Source organism: Phalacrocorax aristotelis, chromosome 20 (assembly GCF_949628215.1).
Source record: "Phalacrocorax aristotelis chromosome 20, bGulAri2.1, whole genome shotgun sequence".
Lineage (NCBI taxonomy): Eukaryota > Metazoa > Chordata > Aves > Suliformes > Phalacrocoracidae > Phalacrocorax > Phalacrocorax aristotelis.
In genome coordinates, this window is record NC_134295.1 from 6,627,293 (window position 1) to 6,642,600 (window position 15,308).

The following is a 15,308-nucleotide window of genomic DNA, read 5'->3' on the forward strand; positions in this document are numbered from 1 at the left end:
GCTTGTTGTGGGGCATAGGGATGGGGCAGATGGATGCTGAATAGCAATATACAGACACTCCTGCTTAACCATCCTCTGTCTTAAAACTGTTTTTATTTTTAGAGAGAATGTCATGATATAGATGTTTAAGAGCTTTTACTCTTCAACCTGCAGATGAGGCTCAAATCAGAGCATGCATTAACTAAGTTTAAAAAGACCAAAAGAGTTCTACTGCGAGCTTTCCTCTACCTGCAATGACTGTGCACGCATCAAGCAAAGCGGGCACTGGCACAGGCTGCCCCGAGAGGTGGGGGAGTCACCATCCCTGGAGGGGTTCAAAAAAAACACGCAGACATGGCACTTCAGGGCATTATTTAGGAGACATGGGGGTGTTGGGTTGGGGGTTGGACTCAACGATCCTAGAGGTCTTTTCCAGCCTTAATGATTCCGTGATTCTATCAGGAACCACTTCCCACAGTACCCCTCACACAGCCCCTTTAACTACAACAAGAAACCAGTCAGCCTTTTAAAATCCCTGTGTTTGGGTTGGAATGAGAGGGCCGTGCACTTCTGGCACCGCATAAACGCCGTAAGATGCAAAAGCCACAGACGCCTCATCGGGCATGTGGAGCACCAACGCCTGGGTTTGCACCAGGCCATCGGCTCAGTAACTGGCAGCACCACTGACCTGGCACGAGCGCCCGCTGGGCGCAGCCCCCGGGGGGCCGCTGTGCCGGCAGCACAACGAGCACAGGGAGGTGTCACAGTCCCCGGGCAGAAGGAAAGCAAGAGGAGCAGAAGAGCAGAGCGCTGTGATGCTGAGCATCGCCCTGTGCAACCGCCCTGTCCGTTCCAGGCTGGGAGATCCTCTCTGGTGCAGCACCCCAAAGCCGAAGGCGAAGGGAGGCAGGGCTGAAGCAAGCGCCTGGCCCACCTGCCCGCCCTTCCACCGTCGCTCTGGGTCCCCAGCCACCCACGCAAAGTGGGTTTTCAATATCCAGGCACCCGTCATCTAACACTGTGCAGGCAGGCTTTGAAACTTCTTTCAAGATTTTCCTTTGGTTTTTCCCCTCCCTTTGACTTTGTCAGGCTCCAGAAATTCCAGTGTGGCTTTACAACCAAAGGATATTTGTTCAAAGTCATACAAAGCATCTGTGATTATGGGGAAAACAAAAAAAAATCCCCCCTCCGAGCACTGCCCTGCCGCAGCCGGCCGTTTCGAGCAGAGGGCACCAGGATCGATAGTGTTAATTTATGCCGTTACATTACAGAGCGAACAACCTTATTTCAGAATTCCTTCACACCAGCTTCCAGCCTGAAGCACTTTCATTTTTTCCCTTTAAAGAACAGCTGACTTATCAAAAACAGGTTTTTCTAACAGAAAACCACAAGCTAAGCCACATTATTGTAACTGAAGCAATTAATTACTTTTATGCTTTTCTTTTAAGGGAGATCTTTAGTGCAGGTAATTCTGACTTAAAGAGCTAATTTGAACCGCTCCACCATCTAAAAGACGATTATAAAAATTAATTCAGAAAGTGCATAACGAAGACAAAAGGGATGAAGGAAAGCACGCAGAAATGGGTATTTCCCCTGTGCTCCAACAGGGAAGTATAAAACCAACACACCTATTTGAAAAGCGGGAGAAAGCTGCTCAAGTTTTCAGGTCACCGGCAAAAAAGCACCTCTCAGCAGCTTACTGACACGCGGCGAGTCAGCAGGTCCCTGTGGCGGCAGGGAAGCAGCTACTCCCATTTCGCCTTTTTGGACTTCGACAAGGCAGGAATCGCCCCTTAGGCAGACCCACGTCAGGGGAGCACCGCAACGCCGCCGGCTTTCCAGTGGCTTGCAAAATTCCAGCTTACTGCAGCCAGGAAGAGAGTCATTAGATACTAGCTGTTGACAACATTTTGTCTATTACTAATCCTCTGATATTTACTGATGCCCTGGCATCTTCTTGATCCCTACTATAAATCCAGCCACAAGAGAGGTCCCTGTGAGGAAGAATCAAAACATCCATATTGTAAACTAGCCAAGACTGTCAAAAACAAACTCAGCATGAGCTAAAGAGATCACGACCTGCCACGGCAAAACAAAACACTGCCAAGCAGCAGCAGCAAAACACAGTAGCCAAATGAATCCAAAAATGATTTCCCTCCCCCCTCTGGGCTTTGGGAAGGCTGATTAGATCTCTGTGTACAAGATATCAGAGGCATCAAGAGGCAAGATATTTAGATTAAACATCTGCATTTAATAACTGATATTACTAGATTTGCAGTCCATGCTTGAGTCAAGCAGCATGTGATAAAAAATGCATCTGTGCGAAGACTCCGTGGCAGGACCTCCCAGTGCAGGAGGGCAAACACGGACTCTGAAGCAGAGGAAGACAGATACCAAGGTGCAAGAGAACTTGTAGAATTCATTGCTTTCCTCCCGTGTCCCACAACAGAAATCATTCACGGTTCTGCCTGTCAGCCTGTTCTTGCTCCCCAAAGCTCAGAACCAGCTTTTGGACTAACCACAAACATCAAGCCCTTGAAAGGAACCACTCAGCCCGAGGATGCACAGTTCAGCTTTCCACCGCCTAAGATCTCAGGCAGGGCTTTACCAGGTGATACGGTATTAACCGATTCTGAACTACTATTAGGCCTTTCACTTTAGCACTTTGTTTGCAGCTCCCTCTGTGTTCATGAGTTCAGGAGCCCCCCGTGAATAGCTCACTTCCAGAAGCATCGCACAGATCTCGAATGGAAAATAGTCTCTGCGCTCTCCTGCTTACCCCTCCCATTATTGATCCTTGCAAGCGTATCTATTTTTTAAAGCAGCAGCAGCTCAGGCCTGCACTAAGCAAACATCGGGAACAGAAGTCAATGTTTTCACTTTAGCTGAAAGGTTGTTACTCAAGGAAAAAGGCCTCCGGGACCGCACCACAGCTATCAAATTGCAGAAGTTTGGCTATCTAAAAACATATCAATATGTTTTTGTACTCCATTGTATTTGTCAAGACATTGTCATAGATATATAGGTATGTCAAGAGATATCTTAAAAAATACAATGGACTAGCTCTGAAAACACACTTTAACTCTTAACCTGAATAACTTTTCCATTTCTACGGCTGCAGCAATGGATGTGGTAACACTTTATTTAATCTGTCCTATTGAGAGGAACTGGAACACCACACATCAGTGTTTCTCTACTCTTTGAAACACTGAAATTCTCCTCCACTCTCTTCACATCTACTTTCCATCTCACAGCCTCTGTCTCTAAGAGTACATGGGGAAGGGTGGTAGAGCGGTTCCTGTGTGAAGATCAGACCAGGAGCTTCTGCTAAAACAAAGCTCCTTGCTGTGTCTGTGTACAACGTGAGAGGGCACCTGCACAGCCCGAAGGAACGCCGCTAAGATCAGACTTAGAACCACAACACCTGTATCGATCAACAGCAATATATTAAGCTTTGTACTATCCAAATATTCTGTCATCCTAGATCAAACGGGGAATAGGTCCTGCACCCAAACCCCCAAAGGGAAACCAGGCGCTGCTGAGTCAGCTCTGAAGTAACAGCCTGAGATCTCCAGCTTCAATAGCTTGCCTTGAAAACAAAACCATGTACGTTGATATGGCCAGTTCACAAACCCAAATCTCAGCTGCAATCTAAATATGATGGGGCTTGAATGCACAAGAAGAGACTAAAGCGTGGTGGCAAGCCACTTGCCCATCGTGGCTGTACAAGGAAATAAATCCAATACACAAGAACATCCTTCTGCCCCATCTAGAATTCTGTTTGCTGCCAACTTCCTACTTCGCAGGACAGCAATCCAGCTCCCGTTTATATGGGAGAGACCAACCTCAGAGAGCCTGCCTCCAGGAGCAGCCACGGGCCTCTTACGCTGCACTCTGCAGTTGCCCGTAACTGGAAGGTGCTGATCTGACACCCCCGTCTTGCTCAAGGGCTACACTTTGTCTGAAGACCAGAAAATAACACACACACACTTCACCACATTACCCTTAGTGGCCAACAGACACCACGTAAGGTAGGCTCTCTGTAGAGATTTCTTTCCTGTGTTTCATGCACTTAAATATTTCTAGGGACAAATGGAAAGCTCAGGTTGGAGGGATGCATGTGACCTGAGAATTGTCAAAAAATAAACGACACTTCTCTGCAGCTTGAGCTTAAGCAAACCATGCCTAATGCAATCCTTCCCCAACTTGAATGAATTAGCATATAATGTAAGTTAGAAGGGAGTTGCAGTTTAACTGCAGCACAGGAGATACATTAGCATCAGACATCCAAAATCTCAGTTTAAACAAGAGATGAATTCAGCACCAGACAATCTATCAGTTGTGACTTCCACCTACAGCAGATGAAGGAGAGCTACAGAGCCTGAATGCAGGTGAACAAGCCCATTCTCTCATTCGAGAAGCAGCTGCAGTGAGCCTTGGGGGGAAATCCAGTAGGCAAAGATCATTCAACATACATTTTGTGAAGCAGGTGACACATGAAAACAAAGTACTCGCATTCTTTAACTCAACTTTTAAATATAGAAGAATATCCATGAATTGGTCCACAAAGAAACCCCAGAAGGAAGAGGTCTTTGGAAGTACTGAAACAGCTGCAGAGGTGCCTCCGCTCGTTCACTTTGGAGTTGTGCATAATGGCGAGCTGTGCAAAATACGACTATTAGCAGCTCTGGTGGACAGATTTTGTCATGCAAATACAATTCCTTCAGCATAGCAAATACCTCTGCAAAGGGAGACCCTTCTGCACATCCTCCGTCAGCCTAAACAACGGTGGAGCCTCAAAGTGACAGAACCTGGTTTCTGAACAAGAAAACACGTGATGGGTTTAAGGCAGAGACATCTCTTGGAAGCATCTGTATGCGAATTCAGTGATCTTTCCCACCAATATTTGTCCAAATCCTTGCTCAAACTGGGAAAGCTCAGTGTGCCGCTAACAGCGGAGGAAGAGACACTGTGTTTTAAAGAGGACCCCAGACATCCAACGTTTTACAACCTGTGACACCATTTGCACTTACGTAGAGTCTCCTTCCCCTGCCAAATAAAGGAGTTGTTTTACAATCTATATGGTCATTATATTTTGGGTCACGTCCTGAAGGTACTCTTGAGATTACCAATATTTTGCCCATCTTTCAGCCAACTGTGTTACACTCATTTGCACAAGGTCTGCCTTTCAAAAACAACTCTATCTTGCAGGTATTGAGTGTGCTTGCCTGTCTGTCTTCTGATGTGTTTGCATCCAGGACAGAAATAGCTAAATATTTATTAATTTCTTCACCTTTAGCAACCTTCAGGGTTTTTCCCTCCCCACTACATGCTTCCCTGCACCCCATCCCTTGAGGTGCAGCCCACACAACAGGAGCCTTCACATCAGGTTCTCTCTCTGCCTCAGAGGTGACCAAACAACAAAGAAGGACAAATTGGGATAAAAAGGACAATTAAAACATGATCAGGGTAATTTTCAGCCTAAAAGCATCTTCTTTCTTGGCTTAAAAAGCTAGCCTGAATATTCATGAAATGCTCTCTACTATCTAGCAAATAGAATTAATCATATTAATGCACGGAAAAATAAGATTAGCCAGAAAGCGGTATATGAAATCTAATCATGTTTTATTCAATGAAACATGAGTGGGAGAGGTCATGAGGCCCTTTCGCTGTAATTTGTCACGAAAGCCTCTCTCCCTGTCACGCTGCTGGCAGAAGAGCGGGGCAGGCTTTCGGCAGCACGGAGCCACCACCTCCCCCCAGACGGGCGAGCTGCCAGCAGCCAGGGCAAGCGAGTTCTGCCGCCTCCATCTTTGGCCACGCTGCGACTTCGGGAGGGAGCTGTACGTACTGCCAACTACGTGCTTAGCTGATGAGGGCTAGCATAGTCTGCACGTTATTTTTCTCAGCTGGGGTACAGTTGGAATCTTCCCTCCTCTAGCAGAAATATATGCTAAACTACGGAACATCTTTAAATACCGTCTTTACCCTGGATCAGCCCTTTCTTCCAGATTTCCCAGTTGTTTCTGCACTGCAACAGACCAAGGAGCTCGAGGACAACGTGCAAAACTACTCTACAGAAATGACTTTGTACAAAGCATTACCAACCCTTTAACTTCACTTCAGAGCAGCAATCAAGATGCTCAGGGATCGCTTGCATCCACTGGAGAAGCAATCAGCTCTACCTCTCAGCTACCACCAGGAACTGAGGGCTCCAATACTGTGCCAGCTGTGACCTACAAACTCCTGTTCTTCGTATTGCAGATCCACATTAAAACAAGGCCCGAAGTGCAGTACAGCGAGCTGCAAAAGCTGGTGCATCCCAGGGAACCGACACACGCACGCCAGAGGCGGCGAGGGACCATCGCCGCTGCCAGCGCGGAGAGCTGCAGGCGTTTCACAAGTTGGCTGCGTGCACCGGGACGGTCTGGTTTCCCAAACTTCTCCAAAATGTTATCTCCAGAGAATACACCTGCTACGAGAAAAGGAGGTTTTGCAAGGAGACTGTCTCCCACTAAAGCAATGTTTTCCAGCTTTACAGCCTTTGTAAAATGTGTTTCCAATTAAAGGCACTACATATGCTTTAGAAGAAAAATTCAGCCGTACCAGTCAAATAAGGAAGTTTATTTTCCAGATCCCAGCGAAGATGTAACTGACATTTGAACAGAGATTTCAAAAGCCACTTCATACACATTTTTTATTTATTCCCAGTCCTATGGAAGACATCACCATGGAAGAAAAGCATCTGAATATTACAGATAAAGCATCCATTAGTTAACTAGCTCTTACAATAAGGAAGCATAATTCATTGCACAGCAAAAAAAAAACTTTCACAAATGCATTATCTAGGTTTTAACTAGTGACAAAATAAGTTATTTCAAGACACGCAATTCAAGTCTTCAGCCTCATACATGCACCAGGGCAGGATAATGCTTGTCAACTTTCAAACGAAAGCAATTACTGATGGGGAAAAAAAAAACCCACAACCTCAAAAAGGAAGCAGCAAGTGTGAGATTAAAATCATTTGAAAGCAGTCATCAGGCAATCTGTTTTACACAATCCCCGCAAGGAACGGCAGCTGCTGGGGAGCACGCGGGGAGAGCACAGTGGATAGGGCTCGTCGCGGACGCCCACGCGCAGCGCTGGGCAGTGGTTGACTGCAACGCAAAGTCCGCGAGATTCCTGCAAGCGCTCTCCCACCGCCCCGTCCGGGTAGCAGCAGCATCTGTATAACCAGCAGCAACAGCAGGTGCAGACCCAGGGCTCCTGAGCTGCAAGACGGTGGCAAGAGGAACACGCTTTGGCAAGTGACAATAGACTAAAGCCTGATTCACAAAGCCCTTTGGAGCCAAGGTCCTTCCATTGACTTCAGTAGACATCGACTGAGGTTTGAGATGAAAATATATGCTGAAAGCTCCAAGACAGCTATCTAAGGATCATAAGCTGCTTTGATATAAAGAAAATAGGTTGATGCATTAGAAGCACATACAGAGAACAGGTTTTTACCAACCAACGTCATCATCGCCTGAAACAGTGACCTTCAAGAGCACAGGTGCTCTAATCTCTTACAGGTAGAGCACAAGATGTGCTAACAGATTAGCCTGGCCAGTGGTACCAAATAACTGGCATCAAGAGGGAAGCACAAAGCAGATGTCGCATAGGAGAGCTTTAATGAGTATTAGAAACCACTCAGCAGATAGACAAGGGTGGTAGGGCAGGAAGGGTCAACTGCAGATAATGGCAAGGAAAGAAATAAAGTCAGCAACAGTTGCTGAAACACAGGTGATTTTTCCAACCATTCCTCCCCCTAACTCAACACTCTGCAGAAAGACAGCAACAAGAGGGCTTCTGAAATGCTTTTCTAGAAAGGGCTGATGTCAAAAGGGGTCTCCTCTTGGGTTTAGCTTCAGAAAGGAAGATATGACAGAATTAAGCAGAAGAACCTTAAATTCAAAGTTCTCCCAGGCCCACCCCAGCACAGAGACCCTTTTGTTTCTACCCTTTGCTCAACATCTGTACCACAGTACTTCTGAAGCACAGCGAGATGCCCGCATTGTGTTCACACCAGGCACAGTCGTGCTATAGAAATAATGCAAAATAACACAGGCACATATTAAGGCAGGCTCCCTTGCTTCTAGGAAATTAAGAGACAAAGCTAAAACAAAATTCTACCCAAAGTTAGTGCAAAATCAGTCCTACGGAGGAGAAGAAAAGCTGTTGTGCAAGCAGGATGAGCAAAATATGGCTCTGAGGCTGAAAAGGCAAAATGAAGATGAGACACTGAAGAGAAGGAACCGGATTCAGACAGGAATAAACTCCACCAATTTGGCAGTTACTCAGTTGCAGCCCTGTTTCTCCCACTGCATTCACTTATCACGGGATTAACAACAGAAAAATCAAGGAAAAACGTTTCCCAGGGAGAATGAGAAGGGAAGGCTCAGAGAGTGAGATGGCAGCAGAGGGGCAACATAACAGATGATGCAACCCCGCCTAAAACTAGACTTGTGTTCCATAAGGTAGAATAATTAAGTCAAGAGGAGGATCGTAGGGAAGACAACTACCACAGACCAACACTCTGCATTAGTAGGGCAATTCAGTACATGCTTGTGTCCTCCCAGAGCAAAATACACAAGTGAGGCAACTGAGAAAGCAGTTTTTTAAGGACCATGAAACAGATTAAAAATATAAAAGGGAAAGGGTGGCATCTGGGAATTGCCAGCCTCATTCCCTTCTTTCAAGGGTAAGCATTTGAATTTTCAAAAATGGAGCCACATTTAGTAAATGTTACAATAAGAAATACAGAAACACAGTTAAGTTCAAGAGGAAACGCACCACGGTGGATTTTAATTCAGAAAGGCGGGCTCAGTCCGGATTGCACAGGGGGAATGGATAAGCCACCATTCCCAAGCTACAGTGCTATTTCTATAGATTAGGCTAAGTAAGCTCAAACTTTGGACAGAAAAACAAGGACCCAGTGGCAAACAAAGGACATAATTCAAAAGCAAATCATATTCCCAGGTCAACGCGCAGCTTCTCAGCGTGATACTACGAGGTGCTTTGCCAGGTAACGCACTGTTTCCGCTGAGCTCAAGGAAAAGTTTGTGAGATAAGGTTATGGAGGGCAAGGGGGAAGAAGGTTAATTGCTGCGCTAGAACCTAATACAAGGCGAAAGAACAACCCAGAAAGGTTCTGACCCTTCACACGCTGTACTATTTTTGACCTGGAAAACACCACACCACGATACAGCAGCAACAGGAGCACCCTTCCTGGCTAAAAGCCCAGTCCCTCCTACCAATTTGGATTCTCAGAGTCTATCTAATACAGTAGCAAAATGCAACACAGCTATAAAACATTTGAAAAGCCTCATTATTACAGTAGTCACCTACTACTCAAAGTATATTTCCCATCTGAAAATTAGAAACATCTAATGAACCTTCAAAACATGCCAGGCAGTCCGTCATAGTTTGACAAACGAGATACTTGTTAGTTCTATGAGATAAAACTAATTAATTTGCCTGGAGCAGAGGTTTCTAAATATTTTCGTCTGCGGAATGAGTAGCCACAGAGCATCGTTCTGGGGGACTCACTGCCCACCTGTTCAGCAGGCAGCTGAAGCTCACAGTATCTCCCCTTCACTTCCTCCTATTTTCCAACTCAACAGCATAAAAGGAACTTTATAAAGCAAACATTTGAATGTCATCTTTTACTTCCACAACTTTGAAAAGCCTTGCCCTGGAGGAGCTCTGTTGCACGTGCATGTTGCACCTACACAGCCCAAGAACGAGGCTTCTACCTTTTACCCATCTCGCCTGCTTCAGCTTTATCAGAATAACTGCAAAAGCCTCCTTTGCTAAGCATTTGCATTATAGGCAGCAAAATGTACACTTGATCTTAGTCACTTCCAGTAAACACACATACATAAATTGGATTATTAGTCATTTCCTACAGCACCACCTTCTCCAGCAATAGCAGCATAATGCTTTAGCAACCATAATACAAATCATGATGCCTAACATTACATACAGGCCCCAGACCAGCTAGGTGAGACCTAAACAGATGACAGAAAGAAGGGCAAGAGACAGACAACCACATTTTCATCATTTGCATACACTTAAACTGCAGTGAATATGCACAAACATGGGAAATCCAGACCTCCTCTGCCACAGGCAAAGCAAAAACTTGCCCTCCATTAACGTGTGCTCAGAGCACAGGCAAACAGTTGCTGCACAGCACATTCCTGCTTTCTCTAAACCTTCAGGGGACACATCGATGCTGCAGGTGGGACAAAAGGGTACGGCCACCAGTACTGAGCTGCAGCACCTGGCTCCTGCCGTCCCCGCAGGACTTCCCACCCTGTGCCTCACACATCCCCCCCCAGCAACTTCGCTCAGGACTCACAGAAAAACATGCAGGAGATCAACGGCAGTATTTCAAACAAAGTCAAACCTACCCAGAGCTTCAGAGCAATCACAAAGGGAAGATGAGGCTGGGACACATCTGCCACAGAGCAGGTCCAACGCCATCCAGGACCAGCCTGGAGACTTCCTCATCAGACATGGTCTTTGGATGTTTTAGGTGGTCAGCGTGAAACCCTCTGGTATTTCCAGCGTAGCTGGGCACCCACAGGGATACTCGTCACTGAAGAGCTCTTGAAACCAGGTACCACGAAAGAGCCGCAATCAGCAGATATTCCTGAGAAGCGTAGGCCGAGGGATTTAGTCAGCTCTGAGCAGATAACTGACACAAAGCAGATGATCAGTAGAGCTCAGTCCCCTTAAGGAAGGGAGCCCAAGCCGCTTTGAAGGATTTTCTTCTTTCACATGTACTTATAGAGAAGAATTTCATTAATCCTTTCAGATCTCGCAACTAGTACAAAATGAGGGGGGGGAAGAGAGCCCCAAGTCTTGAAGGCAAGAAGTAGTGAAGGAATAATGACATAAGAACACAGGTACCACGCGTCCCTCTCCGTGCCTGGCGCATCTTCGCCCTAGCAGAGAGGCGCTGTGATTAGTTCGGCCACTCCAGGTAACCTTGAAGGGGAACAGGGCAGCTACTGCCATCCTTCCCTACTTTTCTTTCTAGCCTGGAGACCCCCACATTGTCCTTTCTAATCTGACGGGCTCTTTTTCAAACCGCTACTTTCTTCCCCTCCCATTCTCTGCTCAGCAGAATTTTATTCCTCACCTGTCAAGGAAATCTAGACCCAAGGCCCCATGACAGAAACCGCAATAGCAGTTAAGAGCTGTAAATGTGTTATTTTATTAATATGTCTCAAATAGCTACTCAACCTCTATTGCTCTGCTTGACATATAGATGCTTAGACCCGCAATGCCCTTTCCCTTTCAAGACTTATTGCAGGATTCGCATCCAACACGTCAGGGACCAAATGAAACTCATAACAGGATTCTCCGGGGAGCGGTTGCGCGTGCCGAGACTGACATGCAGCGCAGCGGGTACAGCCGTGGCGACCGCTGAAGGCAAGGGGGTGAAGGGAACCTGGCTCGTAAAAACCAACGGAGCATCTATTTTTGAAGAGGGGATGGTGAACGACAACGCAGGGCGTTTTTAGTAAGTGCAGCCCAAGTCAAGCTTGCTTAATGTGCTGAGTTAATGCTCTCATAAATACTACTGTGATACAATATTTCATAGCTTGAAAATACATATGAATTATTCTCCAGATGAAATTTAATTTTGTTTATTTGTGTACATCTCTGGACCAGATTTAACCTATTTATAATGCTTAGGAAATGAAACATTTAGCTTCGAGATACTTCAATAGAATGGTTTATTTGGCCGCAAGTCTATCTGCCATATTACCAATAATTAAAACTAGGTTCTCACAAAGGGGAAAAAGGGTTTATAGCTATATTTCCAAGCTGAATCATATCAATATGTTTAAAAAGGAGATATGAGCACCAGGTTTCCACCACCACAGGCAAAAATTATTTTAAAAAATGGGAAAATGAGTCATCCGAATTTAATTATCAGGCTCTGAGTTGTGAAGGCCAGCTTTGAAAAAATGAAATGCAAAATAAGACTCTAATTCTGCTTATGGGACTGAAAAGTTTACTTCAAGAATACTAAATGAGATCCCTTTGAATTGCCTGGTGTGTTTATCTCGCCCACGTGTATTTCACGGAGCTATAAAAATGCAGGACGAACCTCAGAAAAGCAGGAACAGCTTCTTCTACGAGCCCTGGACAACACTCATGTTTGTGTGAGCCGTTTCACTCATCGACACCGTGCATCTCGCCTGCCCTGCTCTGCTGATTCCAGCAAGCGTCCGCGGCTGCTGCGGCTCGCGGAGGTCATCCGCCTCCCAGTGAAAATACGTTAGAGGAAAGGAACCATTAAAGATGCAGCACATGGGCACTTGGGGCGGGGGGGAGAGGGGAAGAGGAAAGTAAATACATCATTATTCCCTCCAACAAGGGCCCAAAACTGATGTCTGTAAAACACACCACCTTTAAAATTGCTCCTAAATCTCATTTTTAAAAGAGTGAGTGCGCACGCATATGTACTACCAAAAGTCAAGGAGCTGCATTTTCTAAGACACTTTTGCCATTTTTAAAGTTCTACCAAGCTGTATTTATGGGTAGTTTATTAATTTTTTTTCCAGCAGGTTTGCTCTGACAGGCATTGTTTTATTTTTGATATGACAAGACACAGTGCTGCACTGGCAACACCCCCAGGCTGAATAATGTTTCTTAACTAGCTACATTCATCTTTACCACATACCACAGATGACTGATCCTTGCTGCAGTTCATAATGGTTAAAAACTAAAAGTGCCCTAAAATATTAATGCATGCTAATAAAACCAGGGTTTTTTTTCATGAAACAGCAACATCTAATTTGCAGAGGGGTCCTGGGAACAGTAAACAATTGGTACATGGTAAATGGCAAGTTCTCTCACATCAATACATCCTGAACATTCAAATCCTATTCCCCCATAATTGCCAGGCAAGTATAAATTACTTAAATGAATGTTATTTGTGGCTGTGACAGAATCCTCATAAATAATTGTAATTTAACTTCCTGTTGATAATCCCAGGCAACACCTAACTATTTCAAACACTTAATTCTTCCCTTCCAGGGGGATGCTGGGATTTCAGACTGTTCCCTCCCATTTGCTCCTAGTTCAGACTTTTAACTGCTTGCTGAGCACAATCAAAGTGCAGAAGATGAACTAGAGGCAGAGCTGTCCTCGCCTTTAAAAGCAACGTAAACAATATGTCAAATTCCTTCTGCAAGCCCTCACTTCAGACTTCATAGCGCTGATCACTTGGGCAGCTCTTGTTTATCGGAAAAAAAATCAGCGTGGCATTTATTATACATAAAAGCAACATTTCTGACAGCATTGCTCAAGCAAACAACGGGATGAGAGGGGTATTGAAATTCTAAACACAGCCTCCTGTCTAAAAGGACAAGCTGATCTGTAAAAACATTTGCCAAAAGTTCATTAACAGTAAAGTCAACTTGTCAGCGACACATTTAGCAGCAATCAGAAAACAGTTTAGCAAAAACAGGGTTTGAGTGTGACAACATTTGAGCCGGGTTTGGGGGGTTTTGAAGTGCTGGGTTTGTGTGGGTTTTTTTTTTTTAAATTCCATATGTCTTCCAACCAGCTACCCCGTGAAATCTTACCGCAGAGAGTACGATCTGAAGTAGACAATAGACACTGCAAAGTTTACCAAGCAAATAAAAAGCATCCCAGAGAGTTTCATTAGAAGGCAGCAGCTACAGCCTGTGACTGGGAATAACTGGGAATGCCCTCGTTCAGGCAAACACTCTGTTCACTCTGACCATCCTATAACGTCTGTGCCCGTTCACACAACACACCAGCGGGTACTACACAACTGTACAGACCACAGTGAAGCGTGGCCAGGAGTAACCTACCAGAGTGAAGATCCCTCTGTTCCAGCAACTTCTAAAACATCGTATCCATCTTCCAGCTGAAAATCCATGAAAACCAGAGCAATAGTGTCTCCCGGTTCAGCGAGAATAGTCCACGTGCAGTCTGCGTTATTGCCATACTCCAAAGGAAAATGAGGGCTTGAGATAATTCCGCTTTGTCCCCGCAAAGTCCCTCCGCAAGCATCATCAGCTGGAAACAGAAGGCAAATTATCAGGTTTTGCTGAAATGCATAAAGCAGCGCATCAAAGAATAAGCCCATAGTCAAAGCAAAGCTTTAAAAGAGCCAGTGCTTTTGTCGAGGTGTGCTATACTATACACTACTTAGAGACAAAGATGTTGAGGGATGCGAAATCCTATTAGGTCAGCCAGTGTCTCCTGGCGAGCGCCAGCTTATTCCCCACCATACGCTTCCTAGTGATTTGTTTAGTCTAATTTTGAACACCCAAGTGACAGAAGCTGCTACCACTTCCCTGGGGGGGCAGTTCTCAGCCTGACACACCTCGCTGTCAGGACGCTACTTCCTCACGTGTCGTTGCCCAAGTTTTCTCTTCCATCCCTTATTCCTGATTAGGATCCTCTGAGAGGTGTTTTCTGCAACTTTCCTCCCGTCCGCTTAGCCAAAGCAGGAGGAAAACCACCAGGAATTTAGCGACTGAGAAGGGTTTCACAGACACTTGAATACTCTGATCACAGCAGAGGAGAGGTTGGTTTCCAACCCACAGAGATCTCAGCACCTTCAGCAGCAGCAGAGGGACCCTTAAGGGCTGGGACAGCAGGACTTGGAGTACGAGCACTGTATTTAATAGAAATCTAATAGCAAAGGAGGGGAGTATCCCACACGCTTGCCTTACACGTCTTTGTTTTTTCACAATTTCTTAAGGAAATGAACCTTGTTACCAAAATCATAGTGGTAAAAACTTAACCACTTGTTCAGAAATCTAGCAGTGACATTGCCTGGTTACGTACTGGATTCTCCTGTTTGCTGCAGGTTCTTTCATTTCTACAACCCGAATTTTATCAGCACGAGCTATTAGAGCAATTAAAGGAGGAGGATCTAAAGAAAACATGAGCAGGAAGATAAAGGAAACCAAGAATTCATTTGACTAGCATCAGGGCAGCTCAGTGCTCTTGTACACGCAGCAGCAGCTCAGCATTTATTTGGAACGCTAAGAAAAGCCTATTAACTTTACAACATGTATTACAGAGCAGCATTTCAGATGCTTTAGTCAAGGAGCTTGGGGCTTTACATTATAAACACTTATTTTCATTACAAACTGTTTTAAAAACCCAAACTGAAATTTAACAGAGATGAGAACGTTTGCTAAGTGCAACGGCTCATCAGCCCCTAAGGAAAGGGCAGGACCACTCTGCAAGGCTGCTCGGGAGCATCCTTCAGCTTTTAGACCTTTGCA

The 15,308-nt window shown here is 45.3% G+C and overlaps 1 protein-coding gene across 2 annotated transcripts in view; it reads right to left on the reverse strand.

The window, feature by feature from the left end:
• Positions 1-15,308, reverse strand: part of CSMD2 (CUB and Sushi multiple domains 2) — a 351,736-nt gene that overhangs the window by 212,524 nt on the left and 123,904 nt on the right. For both annotated transcript variants that reach the window (XM_075115031.1, XM_075115030.1), the window contains exon 6: positions 13,878-14,085. In XM_075115031.1, the coding sequence (XP_074971132.1) occupies positions 13,878-14,085 (208 nt within the window). The remainder of the gene's footprint in view (positions 1-13,877; positions 14,086-15,308) is intronic.